Source organism: Oryx dammah, unplaced genomic scaffold (genome assembly GCF_014754425.2).
Source record: "Oryx dammah isolate SB20612 unplaced genomic scaffold, SCBI_Odam_1.1 HiC_scaffold_10, whole genome shotgun sequence".
In the NCBI taxonomy this organism is placed as follows: Eukaryota; Metazoa; Chordata; class Mammalia; order Artiodactyla; family Bovidae; genus Oryx; species Oryx dammah.
Genome location: NW_024070194.1, coordinates 59,070,865 through 59,093,253, shown reverse-complemented (window position 1 = coordinate 59,093,253; position 22,389 = coordinate 59,070,865). Strand labels below are relative to the sequence as shown.

General features: G+C 41.2%; 1 protein-coding gene across 1 annotated transcript in view; it reads right to left on the bottom strand.

Annotated features, from left to right (window-relative positions):
- Positions 1 to 218: 218 nt before the first annotated feature.
- CUNH10orf67 (chromosome unknown C10orf67 homolog) overlaps positions 219 to 22,389 on the bottom strand; it is a 112,135-nt gene continuing 89,964 nt past the window's right edge. The window contains exon 19 of the mRNA XM_040247328.1: positions 219 to 2,647. Within this exon, the coding sequence (XP_040103262.1) occupies positions 2,556 to 2,647 (92 nt within the window). The 3' untranslated portion in view covers positions 219 to 2,555. The remainder of the gene's footprint in view (positions 2,648 to 22,389) is intronic.

Below are 22,389 nucleotides of genomic sequence, written 5' to 3'. Positions count from 1 at the left end.
GAGATTGAACCATCTTTCATATCTCCTCCAAGTGTGTACTAATTTTGCTCTGCATGTCGCGGGCTGGTTATAGCCACACATCTATTCAACTTTCTGCCTTTAAGCTGCACATACACTGCCCTAAAGTAGAAGCACAAAGAAATGGCAGCCACTCTGTCAGCACATAACCTGTTGCTCTAAGGACATTTTATAATAAAATCAGCCTCTAAATCATCATGTTTCATGGACATATTTATTTATGCTTTTAATGGAGACAGGCTTCACAGTTTCCACTATATATGCGATGATTGATTTTTTTTATTCAGCCAACTTTTATTTACCTTGCAAAAATGTTCTGGACCAATGTGATAAATTACAGATATGCAAATTTCTTTGAATGGTGTTGTAAGTGTGTCTAGCTGGAGCTGAATAACGCCTTGCAAGTCAGTCTGTGCAAGCTCAGGACCCCAGGGAGCTGATCAAAGCACCCATTCTCTTTCATCCCCGGTATTCTCCTCCAAACTATTTCGATACAATATGTTTCCATGATGCACTTAATGTGCTAGGGACATAGAACTCATTACAACCTAGCTAGTTCTGCCGACCTCTTTGTTCTGAGGCAGAAAGTCAAAGAAAAAAGGAAAAGCGCTGCCAGTTGCCAGCTTTCTGAAATGCTAAAGCATGCGTCATTTTTCACCAGGTCTCGTCTTAATATCCTCAAAAGACAAACTATGAAACCGGCCTCAGCCCTTTCTGGCATTAATTACACTGCTGTCCAGCCGATCTGTTTTTCCTATTATATGCATTTCTCAGCAGGGATTTTTTTTTTTTGCAAGAGTAATGCAGCTGCAAGTTAAACTATGAATGCATTTTTATCACTGTGGAAAAAATAAGTGAAAAGGCTGCAGAACACACAACTGAAGTTTGTAAAAAGTTTCTGGTAGATAAGATTTAGGGAGGAACTTGGGAGGTTTGCACAACTTCTGTAAAACCTGAAATTGACTAAGAGCCTCACAAGCATTTTCAGTGTGCCCTCAGTGTTCTGTAGAGTCACTCATTGTGCCATGTGAAATTCCTCTTTGGTACCCAGATAAATCTTGAAGGTGAAACCTTTCGAGGTTTCTCTGGAAATTCTAAAGTGAAATAGTCCATCCTACACTCAACCAGGAGGCTGCTTCCAAGGAATTTCCGTCCAGGATAACAGCCCAGAGAATATAAATTCTATTTCACTTCCTCCGCTTCTTGTAGGGTTGATTGGTTGGTGGAAATGGCTGGCAGCCAGTTCTGGGAAAGCTTCCAGACCTGACTCCGATTAACCCTCTCTGGTGAAACTCTGCTGGAAACCAACTCACCAGCAATTGCCATTAATCTACTTACTAATTAAGCCAATTCATTTCTAAAGGAGAAAAATTCCTTTCTTTAGCCAAACTGATGGGAGGAAATTTGAAAGAAGCGCCAAACTGTGTAACTGTAATTCAGCCAAGGACTGCTAAAACAAGGTGTTGATATATAGCAGCAGATTAAAACAAGTTTCTAGGGCAACACTCCTTTGGAGACGGTGGCATATAGTGCATAGTAGATGAAGCTCGAATAATGCTTCAGGGCGCTATGCCACCCTGTGTCCTCGCGTTGAAAATACCACGTCTCTCTCCAGTTAAATCTGGTGCCTTTTACGCACAAACAAATCGCCTCTGTAGCTTTCTTTTGCACCAGAGTACATCAGCTTTATGTGATAGCCACCACAAATATATTTCTTGAGATTTAATAAACGTCTTTATAAATCTGTAAGCCAGAGCTTACGATCTTGAAACTGGGCTGCAGACCGAGCCTGACTTATAGACAAGGGAACCGAAAGGGCTGGTTTGACCATTACGCACGGATGAAAGCAAACCGGTCTTTCAGAAAATGGTGCCTGACATTCAGAAAGAAGAGATGCGTGAATCTTCATCTCGATACTTACCAGGAAACACAACCCCAAAGAGTTTCCACACTTACTAAAAAATTGTTTACGGCGTTTAAGATATGTCTAGGAGCCCCGCGCCTATGTAAGAGTGGACCTCCTTGGAAGACATTTAAAATCTCCTGCGAGGTTTTCTGGTACGCCTTTATGGATCAGTTGGTGGATGAGTAGACAGCAAATCAGTCTGACTTAGCGTTACAGGGATTCCAGGTGGATTAGAGAGGGAATGACACAGGGTTAGTGCCTCAAGCTTTTAAGTTTTAATTGAAGTTCGTTCCTTCCCACCCTAACGCGCTGGGGGCGCCCCGCTGAGCCCAGGGGGCGCCCGGATGGATTTGGCGGCGGCTCACGGTCTGTGCGCCCCGCTCACCAGCCAGCGGTTTCTTGAAGGGTTTGGAAAGGTGCGCACAAAGCGCGCTCAGAGCGCGCACTTCGCGTTCTCTTCAAGTGCGATGCGCCAATGAGTATGCGGCATCTGAAGACGGTACAGTTAGGTTAGAAACGCCTTGAAGACAGTGTCCCCCGTCAGGGAGGCGGGCCTTACGCCAGGGTGGTAAGGGCCCTCTTCCTGCCCCCGCCCCACCCCCTGCTCTGAGCAGCGCAGTGTTCTTTGCTGCTACTCGGGACCAGCCGTGTCGCTCTCTGTGGTGTTCTGGGGCGTCGACTGCTTCTCCTCCGGAGATTCTTCCTCCAGATATTCTGACCTCACTAAACAGAGGGAGAGATGAAGAGAGGTGTAATTTGCTTTACTTAAGTAAAGTACTTGTAAACTGTACTTAAACCACTCCCCACACACTTTCACTCTTTGCTTCACTTTTAGTGGGTTCTCCAAGGCCTTGTAAACTGTACTTAAACCACTCCCCACACACTTTGACTCTTTGCCTCACTTTTAGTGGGTTCTCCAAGCCCCGGCTGGGGGGGCCTCCTCAGTAAACTGGAGGGGAGGGTGGGGCAGGTCAGTCTGGCGGTCAGCTCCTCCAAGGCCTTTAAAGGAGCGTGTGCCGGTGAAGTTTCCCCTGAGATAGGGTTCCTGTTGTTCCCAGACTGGAGAAATGGTCTGATGTGCCTGTGACCAGGGCCAGTAAATGATCTTCTTCCCGAAGTTTACCGCCCTAGAATTAGGAGCCGTTTAAGAGACTAAAACAAGGCAGGGGTGGACTTGTGTTTGGGTTCAAGGACCTAACTCGGGTTTACATTTCCATTGTGTTTTCAATCTTTCCTCCTTATGAAATAGAAAATTTTGAGTAAGAAGGAAAGAAAATCAACTTGGTGGGGGGGGGTTCTAAAGCTGGGGATGGGGAGGTTTTGCCCTCCCCACCCCTCACCCCAGGCTGGGCTCTCTGCTCCCTAGGGAGGGACACTTACCTGGTGTGTAAATTGTGAGGAAAGCGTTGGGGGTCTGAGACAGGAAAGCCACAACATGGGATGTGATGTTCCAGCTTTGAAGGGGAACAAAGGCCCTGAGCTAATCCCAGTGAAAGCCAGGAGCGTGGAGAAGGCAACAAAGACTTGCAGCCTGCGGTCACCGGTAGGTGTCAATGTGGACACTTACGGCCGGCGGGGGCAGTGGGAGAGGGGAACACAGAGCCGGGCTGTCATTCCAAGGCTTAACATGAACAAAGATAAAAACGTGACAAGCTCAGCTTTCAATGGTTGGGAGGTTCAAAGTGGAGTGCTAGGGAGTGTATCTGGGTCAAGTCTTTTCTGAAGCAGGGCTCCTCTTTCTCTCCTCCTATTATGAGCCAGGGAAGTTCTGAGGCCTTTTTCCTGGGGTAACTTTTCTTCCTGATAGAATTCTTCAAAATAATGTCTGACTCTACCCACTGCCTAAGGTGAAGAGATGGAGTTTTCAAGACTTCCAGACCTCAGAAACCCAAGTGGCTGTATTAAGACTTATGAACTTGAACATCCTACCTTAACTTTCAGGATAAAGTTCATGGACTCTTGTATGCATTTCATGAAAAGAAATAACATTTTCTTTTGTGAAACTGTTCATACATGTAGATGAATTGACAGGTAAAATAATTTAGAAAGTATTCATCCAACGAAGAAGTTTCATTAGTAAACCATTGAAAGGATGATGGAGACCTGGGAGAATTAAATATGACTGTGGTTTCAGATTCCCTATTAGAAATCCAGCAGAGAAGACCATCAACCAGCAAATGAATCTCCTCTAGAATCTGGGAAAGATAATTGGGAATCCTCCACTAATGCAACTGATTAGCAAAGATCATCTTACAGAATGAATAACTGGAAATGACAACAAATTATGTTTATCCTAAGAACATGGACACATTGTGTGCCTTAAATTCTGGTATTAGAACCAAAACACAAATTTAAAAAAATGATCATATAATAAAATTCTGATTTTCCTTAGTTGAAGTAAGCCTCCTAAATAATAATTTTAAAAAAGGATGTAAATATCCTTAAAAGACTAATGACATTTCACAGGTAATGCAATTTAGAAAGAAACACTTCCATGTTTTCTTTTCCAACAATGTGCATTTTTGTAAACTGCTATAAATTGCAATTCAAAAGCACTGCTCTCACCATCCCCAATCATTTTTTATACTGATCAAATGAATGCAGATACTCCCATTTGGGAGGGGCGACATGACATTTCACTTGGCAGTTCTAAACAGGTCACAGACCTTTCACAGACCCTAAGGCAGTGGGAGGGAGTGCTTTACTAAACCGTGTAACCAAATCAAACCAATGGTTACCCCTTTTCAAAACCATTGGAATGGTCTGCACAATGCTATTCACATAGCAGCACAGAAACTGAAAGGATGGTCATCCAATGGAAATTTCTTTCCTTTTGTTTACACTTACAGAGCTCAAAAAGTATACTAGGAGGAAAACAATTACATTCGCTATGATAAAAGTCATAAACACTTAACATGCGTTCTGGCTGGTGTAACTGGCATAGATATGGCCATCCATTGGTATGTATATATATGCACATGTATGTATGTATATGCATGTATATTTATTGGAGATGTCCCTTTGTTTGAAACCTTAGGCACAAAGACACAACATGGCTGCCCTCAAGATGACCTATTGCTTTCAAGTTGCTTGAACACATCAGAATTTCCATTGTTAAGGTTGATTAATTGAAACTGATAAGTTACCATGAATAAAGATTGTTTTTCTGTTTAATGTGGTGGGCCTGATTTGGTAAATGCCTCATTCATGTAGCTTTGCAGTGCAGCATATGGGCAAGAGTCATTCAGTATCACAAACATATACAATTTATTATGCTTGTATGGGCACAACCAAAAGGCCTTCCTATTTTAATGACAAAGTTTCAATGAAAAATTCCATTTAAAGAGTCACTAGGAACACGATGTGGGATTTTTGTCATTTATTCTTAAGAGTTTACATCTCTAAGTTTCTCTGAGCAGTTTTAAAACTAGCGTATTTAAATACAGTTTTTTAAAAAGATGCAAACGTCCAAATTATACCTTAGCACTGGTCACTGGGAATACAGCAGAATTTATGTTAAATGTTAACAGACATACGAAGAGAAAGCACCTTTTCATCTGATGCTGCCTTGTGTGCTGTGTAATTGATAAAGTGATCTTAAATGTTTCATTGAGGTGCCATCAACAAAAGTTCCCAAGTTTACAAAGAAAATGTGAAGGGTGTTAGCTTCCTGAAGTCTTTTTTCCCTTTAATAAATGAAATCAGAAGACAACATTTAAAAATAATTTAGGGGCTATCACATGAAAATACAGTGGATTTATTAATTTGCCCACAATTTTACTACTATTAGCTTCCTTTCCTTGAAAGTTGATGTCACTTTTCAGACTACATTAAAAACTGTCATGAGTATTTACGGTAAAGGTAAGTTTTAAAATTTTTTCTAGTGATGTTGTACAGAAACATTCATTTTTCATTTCAGCTGCACACATAATCACCCGAAGAATAATAACGACAACAAAAATCTACGAGAGACTTGCTAATGAACTAAAGAAATGACTGTATCAAACCATCAAAGAGATAGTTACCATATTCAGGCTTTAATGTCTTATCAAATAAATTCTCTGGTCATTCATGTCCATGAAACAGTTCAAGTTCACCCAACATTTCTCAGTTAAATTAGATGGGTAATCTCAGTTCAGCTCTTCGGGAGAGTAATAAACCACATTGGTCACAGTTGACCACAGCTAGTATGTGATTCATAAAGGACTGGATGTCCATTGGAAAGCTAATCAGTGCACCGTCACTTGTAAAATTCCCTCCTGCATTTTGAAGCGATAATCTGTATCTAATTTTTAAAGAAAAATTTACTCTCCTTTCACTCTTCTGAGACCAATTTCTTTTCTGGACCTGAATAGAGATTATTGGTGAACAGTACCAAATAGCTTTGGTATGTGTACAACAAAAACCCACCTCTTTGTAGAACATAACAAATTATGCAATGTTCACAGATGTGCTTTGCATTGTGCCTTTTGTGAGAAAATGAAGGCCCAAGTCAATTCCCACCCCCCTCTTTATGAAAGCCTGGGCTCCCCATGCAATCTGTCCTAATCCTGGGGGGAAAAAAAATCATTATACCTAATATGGAAGCTTCAGATAGTTATCTGAAAAGGGATTTTTTTCATTTGAACTTTTGGTCTCTGTAATTTGCAGCAGTATGAGTTTGAAGTTGCAAGCAAATTTGTTCCTAGAAACAAACAGGGAAGATTAAAATGTTAACTGTTCCTCTAACCCACATCTGATATTTAGAGGAAATGCTGGGTTCACATGACCTCATGCTTGAATTTATAGGCCACCAGAGAAATAGAGTCATTTTTCAATTACAGTTTGAAAAAATTTACACACTGAAAATATTTTAAATCCTGTTTCCATATTTTGGCTTTTTATGATTTTTATCGAGGAAGAGGCTAATCCTATATCATGAGGTAGCAGCCATTGCTGCAGTGACGGTGACAGATGCAGGGGGGCATTCTCAGGTTCACCCTGCTTCCTGGGACCTCTGTAAATACAGGTGTTACTTTTACTGAATGTGCTGGTCTTTGGGAATCAGTCTTAGAATAGATGTTTCAAGCACTGAGGAGATTCTCTGCATCCTCAGTACCGAGCCCAAGGCTTTGTTTATAGTACATGCTCACAGTTATTCTATGACCCAGCAATTCCACTCCCCAGCATATATCTGGAAAAAATAATAATTCAAAAAGATACATGCACCCCAATGTTCATAGTAGCACTATTCACAATTAGCCAAGACATGGAAGCAACCTCAGTGTCCATCAACAGATGAGTGGAAAAAGAAGACGTGGCACATATATACAATGGAATATTACTCAGCTATAAAAAAGAATGAAATAATGCCATTTGCAGCAACATAGAAGGACCTAAAGACTATCATACTAAGTCAGTCAGACAAAGACAGACAAATACCTTATGATATCACTTATATGTGGAATCTAAAATATGAATTTATTTATAAGACAGAAACAGACTCACAGACATAGAGTGGTTACCAGAGGGGAAAGGGGGTGGAGGAGGGATAAATAGGGGTTTGGGATGAGCAGATACAAACTACTATATATTGGGTTGGCCAAACATTTTGAGTTTTTCCATAATTATGGAAAAACTAGAACAAACCTTTTGGCCAATGTAAGCTGACTGTGGCTCAGATCATGAACTCCTTATTACCAAATTCAGACTCAAATTGAAGAAAGTAGGGAAAACCGCTAGACCATTCAGGTATGACCTAAATCAAATCCCTTATGATTATACAGTGGAAGTGAGAAATAGATTTAAGGGTCTAGATCTGATAGATAGATAGAGTGCCTGATGAACTATGGAATGAGGTTCGTGACATTGTACAGGAGACAGGGATCAAGACCATCCCCATGGAAAAGAAATGCAAAAAAGCAAATTGGCTGTCTGGGGAGGCCTTACAAATAGCTGTGAAAAGAAGAGAGGTGAAAAACAAAGGAGAAAAGGAAAGATATAAGCATCTGAATGCAGAGTTCCAAAGAATAGCAAGGAGAGATAAGAAAGGCTTCTTCAGCGATCAATGCAAAGAAATAGAGGAAAAGAACAGAATGGGAAAGACTAGAGATCTCTTCAAGAAAATTAGAGATACCAAGGGAACATTTCATGCAAAGATGGGCTCGATAAAGGACAGAAATGGTATGGACCTAACAGAAGCAGAAGATATTAAGAAGAGGTGGCAAGAATACACAGAAGAACTGTACAAAAAAGATCTTCACGACCCAGATAATCATGATGATGTGATCACTCAACTAGAGTCAGACATCTTGGAATGTGAAGTCAAGTGGGCCTTAGAAAGCATCACTACGAACAAAGCTAGTGGAGGTGATGGAATTCCAGTGGAGCTGTTTCAAATCCTGAAAGATGATGCTGTGAAAGTGCTGCACTCAATATGCCAGCACATTTGGAAAACTCAGCAGTGACCACAGGACTGGAAAAGGTCAGTTTTCATTCCAATCCCAAAGAAAGGCAATGCCAAAGAATGCTCAAACTACTGCACAATTGCACTCATCTCACATGCTAGTAAAGTAATGCTCAAAATTCTACAAGCCAGGCTTCAAGAATATGTGAACCGTGAACTCCCTGATGTTCAACCTGGTTTTAGAAAAGGCAGAGGAACCAGAGATCAAATTGCCAACATCTGCTGGATCATGGAAAAAGCAAGAGAGTTCCAGAAAAACATCTATTTCTGCTTTATTGATTATGCCAAAGCCTTGACTGTGTGGATCACAATAAACTGCGGAAAATTCTTCAAGAGATGGGAATACCAGACCACCTAACCTGCCTCTTGAGAAATCTGTATGCAGGTCAGGAAGCAACAGTTAGAACTGGACATGGAACAACAGACTGGTTCCAAATAGGAAAAGGAGTACGTCAAGGCTGTATATTGTCACTCTGCTTATTTAACTTCTATGCAGAGTGCATCATGAGAAACGCTGGACTGGAAGAAACACAAACTGGAATCAAGATTGCCGGGAGAAATATCAATAACCTCAGATATGCAGATGACACCACCCTTATGGCAGAAAGTGAAGAGGAACTAAAAAGCCTCTTGATGAAAGTGAAAGAGGAGAGTGAAAAAGTTGGCTTAAAGCTCAACATTCAGAAAATGAAGATCATGGCATCTGGTCCCATCACTTCATGGGAAATAGATGGGGAAACAGTGGAAACACTGTCAGACTTTATTTTTTTGGGCTCCAAAATCACTGCAGATGGTGATTGCAGCCATGAAATTAAAAAATGCTTACTCCTTGGAAGAAGTTATGACCAACCTAGATAGTATATTCAAAAGCAGAGACATTACTTTGTCGACTAAGGTCCGTCTAGTCAAGGCTATGGTTTTTCCAGTGGTCATGTATGGATGTGAAAGTTGGACTGTGAAGAAGGCTGAGCACCAAAGAATTGATACTTTTGAACAGTGGTGTTGGAGAAGACTCTTGAGAGTCCCTTGGACTGCAAGGAGATCCAACCAGTCCATTCTGCAGGAGATCAACCCTGGGATTTCTTTGGAAGGAATGATGCTAAAGCTGAAGCTCCAGTACTTTGGCCACCTCATGCGAAGAGTTGACTCATTGGAAAAGACTGTGATGCTGGGAGGGATTGGGGGCAGGAGGAGAAGGGGACGACTGAGGATGAGATGGCTGGATGGCATCACTGACTCGATGGACGTGAATCTGAGTGAACTCCGGGAGTTGGTGATGGACAGGGAGGCCTGGCGTGCTGCGATTCATGGGGTCGCAAAGAGTTGGACACGACTGAGTGACTGAACTGAACTGAATATAAAACAGATAAACAATAAGGTCCTACTGTATAGCACAGGGAACTGTATTCAATTTCCTGTAATAAACCGTAATGGAAAAGAATATACATATATATGTATACACACATATACCTATATATATCTGAATTACTTTGCTGTACACAAGAAACTAACACAACATTGTAAGTCAACAATACTTCAATTAAAAAAATATAGTAGGTGCTCATAAAGTCTAGGGAAGGAATGAATAAATGAATGCATTAACAAAAAGAAGGTGAAACCTAGGAGGTTAAGTAGTGTGGGCCCTTGGCATTCATGGCCTTTCCCGTTGCCTCCCATGTTGACTGGTCTTAGTCACGAGACTTGCCCTAATGGGACAGGAGCAAATGTGCCAGCAGATTCAACAGACCTGTGTGTGTATTGGCACTTGCTCTTTTTTGCTGCTCCTGAGAATCCTGACACCACCATGAAAGCAAGACTAGGTTTGTCTAATCAATGATGAGAACTATAAGGTGTGATTGCCTCTGTCATCTCAGCAGACACCCAACCTGATGGCCAGCTAACTGTGGGATATGAGTGAGCCCCAGCAAGAGCAGGCAGAAGACCTATGACCTAGGTGCAGGCATGTATAAAGTCACAGAAGCGTAGAAGAACGTGGAATAGCAGGGAACAGCTATTTCAAACAAACAGTTGGTGGTTTGTTATGACTAGATTAGGCAGCTCATGTAGGAGAGAGGCAGGGATTATGCATGGTTTTATAAGCTAAACTGAAGAATTTAGTTCTATCCTAAAAACCACAGACATCTATTGAAGGATTAAGCAGAGGAATAACAAAAGTGAATCAAAGGATGAAATCCTCAGTGACTCCAACACTCACTACTCAGAGCTGGTGGCAGAACTGAGAATCAGGAGAGACTGAGAAGGATGCTCTGATAAGTAGGGGGAGAACAAGAACAGGCTGGTATACGAGTTAAGGGAGGCTCGGGGACTTCCCTGGTGGTCCAAGTGGCTAAGACTCCATACTCCCAAGGCAGGGGGCATGGATTCAATTGAATAACAACAAATGGTGGATAAATTGACAACAGACTTCAGTGACCCTGAGCAGAGGCTCAAAGGCAAAGGCACAGTAACAACATGTGGAGGAAAAAATAACTGCTAACCCTGAACATCATATCTTGCTAAACTACCCTCAAAAGGGAGATAAAATTAAGACAAACAGAATTTACCAAATTACTGAAGTAATGATACTTTTTAGCATGCACATACCCTAAGATGTACACATACACAGGGGGTATTCAACTTGTAATTCTCTGTTTTCTGAATATTTGAAATATTTCATAGAAAAAAAGTTTCTAAATTAAATAAACCTATAAGCCTTCCCTCAATGCATTCTTACTAATATGAGAACACAAGTAATAAGATTACTTTATAATTTTTTGTCACTCTAGTTTACATTTGTGTAGAATACAATAGTACACAACTTATTTTTTCCTATGACCTATTTTTTTTTTCATGTGATTGATTCAAGATGAGGAACGTGCATTAAAGAAGATGAACCAGCCAGGAATGGGACAGGCTGAGGACTAGAGTCCTGTGATACTTCTTTACACTGACTTACAAATATCTGCTTTTGGTTCTCAATTTATTTCCTCAAACTCCAAACCCGGAGTTCCTCCTGCTGAAAGTAATATTCATATGGTATTTTTCACATACAAATGAGAGTCATTTCCTAAGCAGGTTGATAAAAAGTCCAGGGGTCCCCAAGGAGAAAGGGGTCTGGAATTCTCAAGGAGGAAGAAAGGACAAACTTTTTCTTCTACATTCCTTAGGATTATATAACAATAATGTATCCTGCCTGAGGATAGTCTCTGGATTAAACCTTCTGGCTAATCCTGTTATCTTCAGTCCAGTTCAGTTCAGTCGCTCAGTCATGTCCGACTCTTGTGACCCCATGAATCACAGCATGCCAGGCCTCCCTGTCCATCACCAACTCCTGGAGTTCACTCAGACTCACGTCCATCGAGTCCGTGATGCCATCCAGCCATCTCATCCTCTGTCATCCCCTTCTCCTCCTGCTCCCAATCCCTCCCAGCATCAGAGTCTTTTCCAATGAGTCAACTCTTCGCATGAGGTGGCCAAAGTACTGGAGCTTCAGCTTTAGCATCAGTCCTTCCAATGAATACCCAGGACTGATCTCCTTTAGGATGGACTGCTTGGATCTCCTTGCAGTCCAAGGGACTCTCAAGAGTCTTCTCCAACACCACAGTTCAAGAGCACCAATTCTTTGGTGGTCAGCTTTCTTCATGATCCAACTCTCACATCCATACATGACCACTGGAAAAACCATAGCCTTGACTAGACGGACCTTTGTTGGTAAAGTAATGTCTCTGCTTTTCAATATACTATCTAGGTTGGTCATAACTTTCCTTCCAAGGAGTAAGCATCTTTTAATTTCATGGCTGCAATCACTGATTTTGCAGATTGCAATCACTGCAATCTGCACTGATTTTGGAGTCCAAAAAAATAAAGTCTGACACTATTTCCCCATCTATTTCCCATGAAGTGATGGGACTGGATGCCATGATCTTCGTTTTCTGAATGTTGAGCTTTAAGCCAACTTTTTCACTCTCCTCTTTCACTTTCATCAAGAGGCTTTTTAGTTCCTCTTCACTTTCTGCCATAAGGCTGGTGTCCATCTGCATATCTGAGGTTATTGATATTTCTCCCAGCAATCTTGATTCCAGCTTGTGCTTCTTCCAGCCCAGCGTTTCTCATGATGTACTGTGCATATAAGTTAAATCTTAAAATGTAAATTATGGGAGTAGGTCTGCTGAGGTCTTTACAAACTCCAGACGTTCTTTTGATTCATTGTAATGACTAATTGGAGAGTATATAACTCCATTGCTAACACTGGCAAGGGGGTACTCTTTCTGCCCCCTTCTGATGCTTATGTCAGAAGCTTTCTCTATCTCCTTTATACTTTAATAAAACTTTATTACAGAAAAGCTCTGAGCGATCAAGCCTCGTCTCTGGCCCCAGATTGAATTCTTCTCCGGAGGTCAAGAATTCTGGCGTCTTTTCATGGTTCAGCAACAACCTTTCACAAAGATGTCACTCCCAGTTCACTTAAGAGTGTACTTGATATGTCCATGAATTTGTGTGAATCCATACATAATATCTTGCAACATTTTGCCATTTCTCTAACAGAAACATTACCAAATTTAAAAATTAATACCCACTCTGCTGCTGCTAAGTCGCTTCAGTCGTGTCTGACTCTGTGCGACCCCATAGACGGCAGCCCACCAGGCTCCCCCATCCCTGGGATTCTCTAGGCAAGAATACTGGAGTGGGTTGCCATTTCCTTCTCCAATGCATGAAAGTGAAAAGTCAAAGTGAAGTCGCTCAATTGTGTCCGACTCTTCACGACCCCATGGACTGCAGCCCACCGGGCTCCTCCGCCCATGGGATTTTCCAGGCAAGAGTACTGGAGTGGAGTGCCATTGCCACTCTACACTACCTAAAACCTTTCTCAATATTTGGTTAACCACCATAAAAGGCTTATATGGTTTATAATGACTCTTAAGTAGCTGGGCGGCAATGAGCCTCTGGGGTTTAGGATGAAATCAGTGGCCACAGGATCCAGAGAATCCAACTGGATCCAGCTGGAATCCAGTTCATGGCCCAATAAATGAATAACACACCAGAAAGTATTCTTGCCTTATGCTTCATGTTTTGGAGACCTCTGAGTACCAGTTTGGGGCATGATTAGGAATATGCTTTGTGGCATTTATTCAATGAAATTCTGCCTGTGCTGTGCTTAGTTGCTCAGTCATGTCTGACTCTTTGTGACCCCTTGGACTGTAGCCCACCGGGCACCTCTGTCCATGGGGATTCTCCAGGCAAGAATACTGGAGTGGGTTGCCATGCCCTCCTCCAGGGGATCTTCCCAACCCAGGGACTGAACCCAGGTCTCCTGCATTGCAGGCAGATTCTTTACTGTCTGCAGAAATTCTGTCTACATATACTTAAAAGCAGGCTTCCCAAGTGATGCAGTGGTAAAGAATCTGCCCACGAATACAGGTACACACCAGAGACTCGGGTTTGATCCTTGGGTCGGGAAGATCCCCTGGAGGAGGAAATGGCGAACCACTCTAGTATTCTTGCCTGGAAAATTCCATGGACAGGGGAGCCTAGTGGGCTACAGTCCATAGTGTTGCGAGTTGCATACAACTGAGTGGCTGAGCACACAGGGATACTTAAAAGCATCACTAGACTGAATTAATACGAGACAGTCCATCAAATTAATAAAATACATGTATTAGTTGTGACATTTTTTCTGCTAAGTTGTTATGATCTTACTTACAAATTCAAAGTTTTTTGCCCGCCTGCTTGTTTTAACTATTTTAAAAAATAATTTTATTGGTTTATTTTTGGCTGTGTTGGTCTTCGTTGCCACACAGGATTTTCTCTAGTTGAAGTGAGAGGGGGCTACGCTCCAGTTGCAATATGTGAGCTTCTCATTGCGGTAGCTTCTCTTATTGCAGAGCATGGGTTCTAAGGCACATGGACTCAGTAGTTGTGGCTCTCAGTTTCTAGAGCACAGACTCAGTAGTTGTGCAAAATTAGTTGCTCTGCAGCATATGGGATCCTCCCAGATCATGGATAAAATCCGTTTCTCTTGCATTGGTAGGCAGATTCTTTAACACTGAACCACAGGGAAGCCCCCATTTCAACTATTAACACCATTTTCAAAGTATTGTTGTCATTCAGCTACTAAGTTGTGTCCGACTCTTTGCAACCCCATGGACTACAGCATGCCTGGCTTCCCTATCCTTCACGGAGTTTGCTCAAACTCATGTTCATTGAGTCAGTGATGCCATCCAACCATCTCATCCTCTGTCATCCCCTTCTCCTACTGCCTTCAATCTTTCCCAGTATCAGGGTCTTTTCCAGTGAGTCAACTCTTTGCATTCAGCTTCAGCATCAGTCCTCCCAACGAATATTCAGGGTTGATTTCCTTTAAGATTGACTGGTTTGATCTCCTTGCAGTCCAAGGGACTCTTAAGAGTCTTCTCCAGTTCAAAAGCATCCATTTTTCAGTGCTCAGCCTTCTTTATGGTCCACCTCTCACATCCATACATGACTACTGAAAAAACCATAGCTTTCACTATATGGACCTTTGTCAGCAAAGTGATGTCTCAGTTTTTTAATATGCTGTCTAGGCTGGTCATAGCTTTTCTTTCAAGGAGCAAGTGTCTTTTAATTTCGTGGCTGTAACCCACTGCAGTGATTTTGGAGCCCAAGAAAATAAAATCTGTCACTGTTTCCACTTTTTCCCTATCTATTTGTCATGAAGTAATGGAGAAGACTCTTGAGAGTCCCTTGGACTGCAAAGAGATCCAACCAGTCCATTCTGAAGGAGATCAACCCTGGGTGTTCTTTGGAAGGAATGATGCTAAAGCTGAAGCTCCAGTACTTTGGCCACCTCATGGGAAGAGTTGACTCATTGGAAAAGACACCGATGCTGGGAGGGATTGGGGGCAGGAGGAGAAGGGGACGACTGAGGATGAGATAGCTGGATGGCATCACGGACTCGATGGACGTGAATCTGAGTGAACTCCGGGAGTTGGTGATGGACAGGGAGGCCTGGCGTGCTGCGATTCATGGGGTCGAAAAGAGTCGGACACGACTGAGCAACTGAACTGAACTGAATGGGACCAGATGCCACAATCTTAGTTTTTTGAATGTTGAGTTTTAAGCCAGCTTTTTCACTCTCATGTTTCACCTTCAAGAGGCTCTTTAGTTCTTCTTCACTTTCTGCCATTAAAGTGGTATTATCTGCATATATGAGGTTGTTGATATTTTTCCCAGCAATCTTGATTTCAGCTTGTGAGTCATCCAGCCCAGCATTTCACATGATATATTCTGCATATAAGTTAAATAAGCAGGGTGACAATATACAGTCTTGATATAGTCCTTTCCCAATTTTGAACCAGTCCATTGTTCCATGTCCTGTTTTAAATGTTGCTTCTTGTCCTGTATACAGGTTTCTCAGGAGAGAGGTAAGGTGGTCTGGTATTCCCATATCTTTCAGAATTTTCCAGTTTGTTGTGATCCACAGTCAAAGGCTTAGCAGAAATAAAATAATTTTTTTTAATTCCCTTGCTTTTTCTATGATCCAGAGGATGTTGGCAGTTTGATCTCTGGTTCCTCTGCCTTTTCTAAATCCAGCTTGTACACACGGGAGTTCTCGGTTCATGGATTGCTGAAGCCTAGCTTGAAGGATTTTGAGCATTATCTTGCTAGCATGTGAAATGAGCACAATTGTATGGTAATTTGAACATTCTTTGGCATTGCCTTTCTTTGGGACTGGAATGAAAACTGATCTTTTCCAGTCCTGTGACTGCTGCTGAGTTATCCAAATTTGCTGGCATACTGAGTGCAGCACTTTAACAGCATCATCTTTTAGGATTTAAAATAGCTCAGCTGAAATTCCATCACCTTCACTAGCTTTGTTTGTAGTAATACTTCCTGAGGCCCACTTGACTTCACACTCTAGGATGTCTGGCTCTAGGTGAGTGACCACACCATCATGGTTATCCAGGTAATTAAGACCTTTTTTTGTACAGTTTTTTTGTGTATTCTTGACACCCCTTTTGCTTCTGTTAGGTCCATACCATTTCTGTCCTTTATTGTGCCCACCTTTGCGTGAAATGTTCCCTTGATATCTCCAGTTTTCTTGAAGAGATCTCTAGACTTTCCCATTCTATTGTTTTCCTCTATTTCTTTGCATTGTTCACTTAAGAAGGCTTATCTCTCCTTGCTATTCTTTGAAACTCTACATTCAGATGGATATATCTTTCCCTTTCTTCTTTGCCTTTTGCTTTCAAAGCATGGATTATTCATTTTAATTTTTCACATGTTGCAATTCCCTATTTGATCAATTGACAAAGCTTCAGTTAGAAAGAAAACTTTGGATTTTTGCAATTAATTCTTGAATCCAATGAGTCATCTTGACTCTTCCCTATGCCATTGAAAATTCCCTGTATTTGGAAAGGTATGTTAAGAGACACACTGTTGGTCTTCCAGACTTTAATTTGTCATTCAATATCTTAAATCTCATGCCTCAAATAGAAAGTCTCAAAAAGAACAAAGGCATAAAGAGCAAGGAAAATTCCCAGGAAAAGGTAGTGAAGAGTCAGCCCAAATCTGAAAGACAAGGATGACATATATAAGCTAGAAACAGAACATCTGAATTATAAGTAATTGGTGACAATAAGGGAAGTAGTAGAAAAGTTGGTAACAGTGACATCATAAACATTAATAGATACCTTAATACATCATATTTAGTAAATCAGGTTAGTCCCTTTTTAACATTTTTAATAGCCATCAGTTACATGTGAAGTGATGTTGCATACCATCAGTTATGTATATTGCTTGGGTATGAATGTACATATGTAGCAATATTATAAAATATGCATTTGAATATGAATACTTTACTAAATTATATTAATTATAGCTGAAGTCTAGAAAGAATATGTAAAACAATGCTAACACTTATGCCTAAAATGCTTTCCTTTTTATCTTTTAAGTTACTTCTCTTGTGTGATTTTTACAATTATTTTTGTGTTTAAAACAAAAACGGGGGAACTGAACTCCACTTTTGGTGCGCGCTACAACTACTTAAGAATGAAACACTTTTCAGGTCTAACGTTTCAAAGGGTGAAAAGAAAGATTTTAAAAACCTATCCAATGTACTACAATTGTTCTACCATTCTTTAAAAACCTTTAAGATCATCTCTTCCATGTTACTTCGCTAAAAGTCTCAGAAAATTAACAATACAATGTAATCTAGGTTTAAATTTGGGTTTCTCCTGCGTTTCAGATATTTATGTTTGAGGTTTCTCTTACCGACAAGCCACTTAAAGGGTCACTGTTACTTTGAGGTTTTATCAATGACATTCGTGTCTTTGGGGCCCATTAGGAACATTTTCGAAGATTACAATGTCAATAGCACCTAATTACTGGACTGTGAGAAAGGTCTTCTTAAGTACATAAAATCTGCCGCAGTGCACAGTACACAATGGGCTGCTCAGATCCCAAATTTTATCACAGCAAAGTAGCAAACAAATTAATAATGTTACCTGGGATCTCCTTGGATAATTACTACTGTGTAAAAAAGACTGCTTTGAAATTCTGTCAATAGTATCATACCTCATTTTTTTAAATTTCTTTATATTCATGAGGATTTCTTTATCTCTTAAATTTTCTTTGTTGCAAGAGCAACTCTCTGCTTCACACTAGAATTTTTTGGAGTAAAGCTTGCAACGTAACAAAGAGTAAAGTTCAATTTGCTTGGGAAGAATATATCCTCTGATGGATTTTAAGTTATGTTTTATGTTTTATTTGGCCCTTTTCAAAATATCTACAGTATGATCTGATACTAATGACAAACTTTGTTCTTTCTTATGCATGGTGGACATAAGAATTAAAGGAGACACCAGTTCTTTTAAATCACTAGCCTACTTTTGAGAACATTATAATTCTCATGTAATGGGTTAAAAAGCAGGTTTGCCAGACTTTATTTTCAGAACCCAGGGATTATATTATCCATAGGTCAGGAGGAAAGGTAGGGATGGGGTTAGCTAGGCAAGTCACTTCATTTAATCCTCATAACAAAGCTAGGAGTTAGAGTCACCACCTCCATTTTACACAGCAGAAGGAGCTGAGATGAAGTCACCCAGGGAGTAAGTGGCTGGAATGAGATGGGAACCAAAGCCTGTCTACCTGCAAAGCCTTTCTGCTACATCACATGTTTTCGCATTGTGTGCTGTTGAAAATGGGACCACACATATTGTCATGCATGTGTCTTGGAGTAAGTCAGTATAATTGACTGGTAACAAAGCTGGCCCCTGGGGCCACATTGTCTGAGTCTGAACCCAGCCTTTTTTGTAAAAATAATAATCTATTTATTTGTAGTCATAACCTTGGCAGCCTACTAGGCCCCTCTGTATCCACTGTCTCCTTTATAGACTTGAGAAGGCAAGAGTGCTGACCTTACAGGGTTTTTGTGAGGGTTAGAGCTAAAACCTGAAAAGTATTTAGAATAGTTGGTTGTTGTTTAGTCGAAGTCATGTCCAACTCTTCGCTACCCCATTGACTATAGCACACCAGGTTCCTCTGTCCATGGGATTTCCTAGGCAAGAATGCTGGAGTAGGTTGCCATTTCCTTCTCGAGAGGATCTTTCTAATCCAGGAATCAAACCTTTGTCTCCTGCATTGGCAGGTGGATTCTTTACCACTGAGCCACCAGGGAAGGTCATTAGAATAGTACCTACACCCATTAAATGTTAGTTATCCATAATTTTCAGAAGTATCTTATTGTATAAATATACAATATAAAAACCTTGATTTTTAAAGCAACACTGAGGATTCCATAGGGTATTTAAAATATTAATATTCCATTTACATAATTTAAAATACAGACCTCAATAACACAGTGACTTTAAAGGGTTCAGTCTGGCTTCTGTCACCAGATAGGTTACAGTCACCCTCATGTTATAGAAAGCAATGATTTGTCTATTGGTTCACATGAGTCATGTAGCTAAACACCTCCTTGAAAACGAATTTGTGAACTAGTGCTTGAAAACATTGATCATATACTGAACTATTTCCTAGGGGCCTGGAGGGGTTTCTCCACCTTCGGAAGCACCTGAGAAGCTTGGAGTGACTTGTTTTGTGAAGACGGTTTGGCCTCTCGAACATCTAGTGTGCATACTGTTCCATCCCCATACCCATGAAAGACAGCTTTCCAATGAAAAAAGAATCATTTACTTTTCGAATTAGTAAATTTGTAATTCAATTTCCTCCTGGCATTTATGTGTTGGCTTTTTGGACCATTACAAGTAGAAAATTTATTTCTAGTTGATTTGGGATTAACTGGAACCCAATTAACCAGAAACTTTCGTTAACTGAATGATTTCCCCACACTGTCTTCAGAGGGGAGAATGTGACATGGCAAAGTTAAATCAGAGATTTTATAGAAAGAAATGTCAGGGTTATGCCCAGAGATTTTCTGTGTGACACTGTTACCCACTCCTTCTCTGCAGCTCAGAGTCGTATTCAGGATGATGCGCTTTGTGGCATCCTGGAAAATTATGGATCATAAAATAGCATTTACTTTCAGTTTTATTAGTAAGCTGGAGGAAGGGGGCTAATGAATTTTAGGAGAGTTTTCAGTAGACAGGGTGGAAATAACTCTACACTTTGCATTTTCAGAATAGAAGAAAGGGAATGCCAGTGTTTGTTTTGGCTGAGGCTCCCTCATGGCCCAGGTAGCCATCAAAGTTGGTTTGTATGACTAAAAATGGACCTTCAGAAAATGGTTTGCTTGGCTCAGAAAAATAATTTTTGGATGTAAAATTCTCAACTGGATTTTTGCTGTTAATTAAGGCTCTAATTAAAATGTCAAGTAGAACAAAGATTGCAAGTTTAACAATTTACATTTTAATGATAAATCATGAAAGTCTTTCTTCCCCAGGCTTCCCTGTCCTTCACTATCTCTTGGAGCTTGCTCAAACTCATGTCCATTGAGTTAGTAATACCATCCAACCATCTGAGCCTCTGTCGTCCCATTCCCCTACTGCCTTCAATCTTTCCCAGCATCAGGGTCTTTTCCAATGAGTCAGCTCTTTGCATCAGGTGGCCAAAGTGTGGGAGCTTCCACTTCAGATCAGTCTTTCCAGTGAATATTCAGGGTTGATTCCCTTCAAGATTGACTGGTTTGATCTCTTTGCAGTCCAAGGGACTCTCGAGAGTCTTCTCCAGCCCCACAGTTTGAAGGCGTCAGTTCTTCCATGCTCAGCCTTCAGTGCTCAGTCCATATGATCACATGGACCTAAACCTTGCCTAACTCAATGAAACTATGAACCATGCCATGCAGGGCCACCCAAGATGGATGGGTCATGGTGGAGAGTTCTGACAAAACGTGGTCCACTGGAGAAGGAAATGGCAAACCACTTCAGCATTCTTGCCTTGAGAACCCCAGGAACAGTATGAAAAGGCAAAAAGATAGGACACTGAAAGATGACCGCCCGCCCCCCCCCGCCCCCCGCCAGGTTGGTTGGTGCCCAGTATGCTACTGGAGAAGAGTGGAGAAATAGCTCCAGAAGGAATGAAGAGGCTGAGCCAAAGTGGAAACAATGCCCACTTGTGGATGTGACTGGTGATGGAAGTAAAGTCTGAATCTGTAAAGAACAATAGTGCATAAGAACCCAGAAAGTTAGGTTCAAGAATCAAGGTAAATCAGAAGTGGTCAAGCAGGAGATGGCAAGAGTGAACATCAACATTTTAGAAGTCAGTGAACTAAAATGTACAGGAATGGAGGAATTTAACTCAGATGACCATTATATCTACTACTGTGGGCAAGAATTCTTTAGAAGAAATGGAGTAGTCCCATAGTCAACAAAAGAGCCTGAAATCCAGTGCTTGGGTGTAGTCTCAAAAACAATAGAATGATCTCGGTTCGTTTCCAAGGCAAACCATTCAATATCACAGTAATTCAAGTCTGCCCCAACCACTAATGCTAAAGAAGCTGAAGTTGAACAGTTCTATGAAGACCTGCAAGACCTTCTAGAACTAACACACAAAAAAAGACATCCTTTTCATCATAGGGGACTGAAATGCAAAAGTAGGAAATGAAGAGATACCTGGAGTAACAGGCAAGTTTGGCCTTGAAGTACAAAATGAAGCAGGGCAAAGGCTAACAGAGTTTTGCCAAGAGAATGCACTGGTCATAGAAAACACCCTCTCCCAACAACACAAGAGATGACCTTACACATGGACATCACCAGATGGTCAATACCAAAATCAGATTGAGTATATTCTTTCTTCCCCTAATACATTATGATATTTTAGAAATAACTTACTGTAGGGATTGGAATTTCCAACAGTCTACAGATCTAGCCCTTTATTTAAATGCTGACATCTTTGGGAATTCTCTGGTGGTCCAGTGGTTAGAACTGTGCGTTTCCACAGCAGGGACCTGGGTCTGATCCCTGGTGAGGGAACTAAGATCCCCACGCTATATGGTGTGGCCTCCCCCCGCCCAAAAAAGTGCTGATATCTTTAAAAAGTTGCCATGCTTTAAGCTAGCAGCCACTATAGAATCCAGTCTGGGTGTTGTCTTTGTTCAGTCACTCAGTCATGCCCAAGTCTGCAACCCCATGGACTGCAGCATGCCAGGCTTCCCTGTCCTTCACCATTTTCTGGAGTTTGCTCAAACTCATGTCCATTGAGTCAATGATGCCATCTGACCATTTCATCCTCTGTCACCCCCTTCTCCTCCTTCCCTCAATCTTTTCCAGCATCTTTTCCAGTGAGCTGTAAAGAGTTTCCATCTTTACATCCGGTGGCCAAAGTATTGGAGCTTCAGCTTTAGCATCAGTCCTTCCAATGAATATTTAGGGTTGATTTCCTTTAGGACTGACTGGTTTGATCTCCTCACTGTCCAGGGGATTCCATAGTCTTCTCCAGCATCACAGCTAGAAAGCATCAATTCTTCAGCACTCAGCCTTCTTTATGGTCCAACTCTCACATCCATACATGACTACTGGAAAACCCATAGCTTTCACTATATGGACCTTTGTCAGCAAAGTGATGTCTCCACTTTTGAATAAACTGT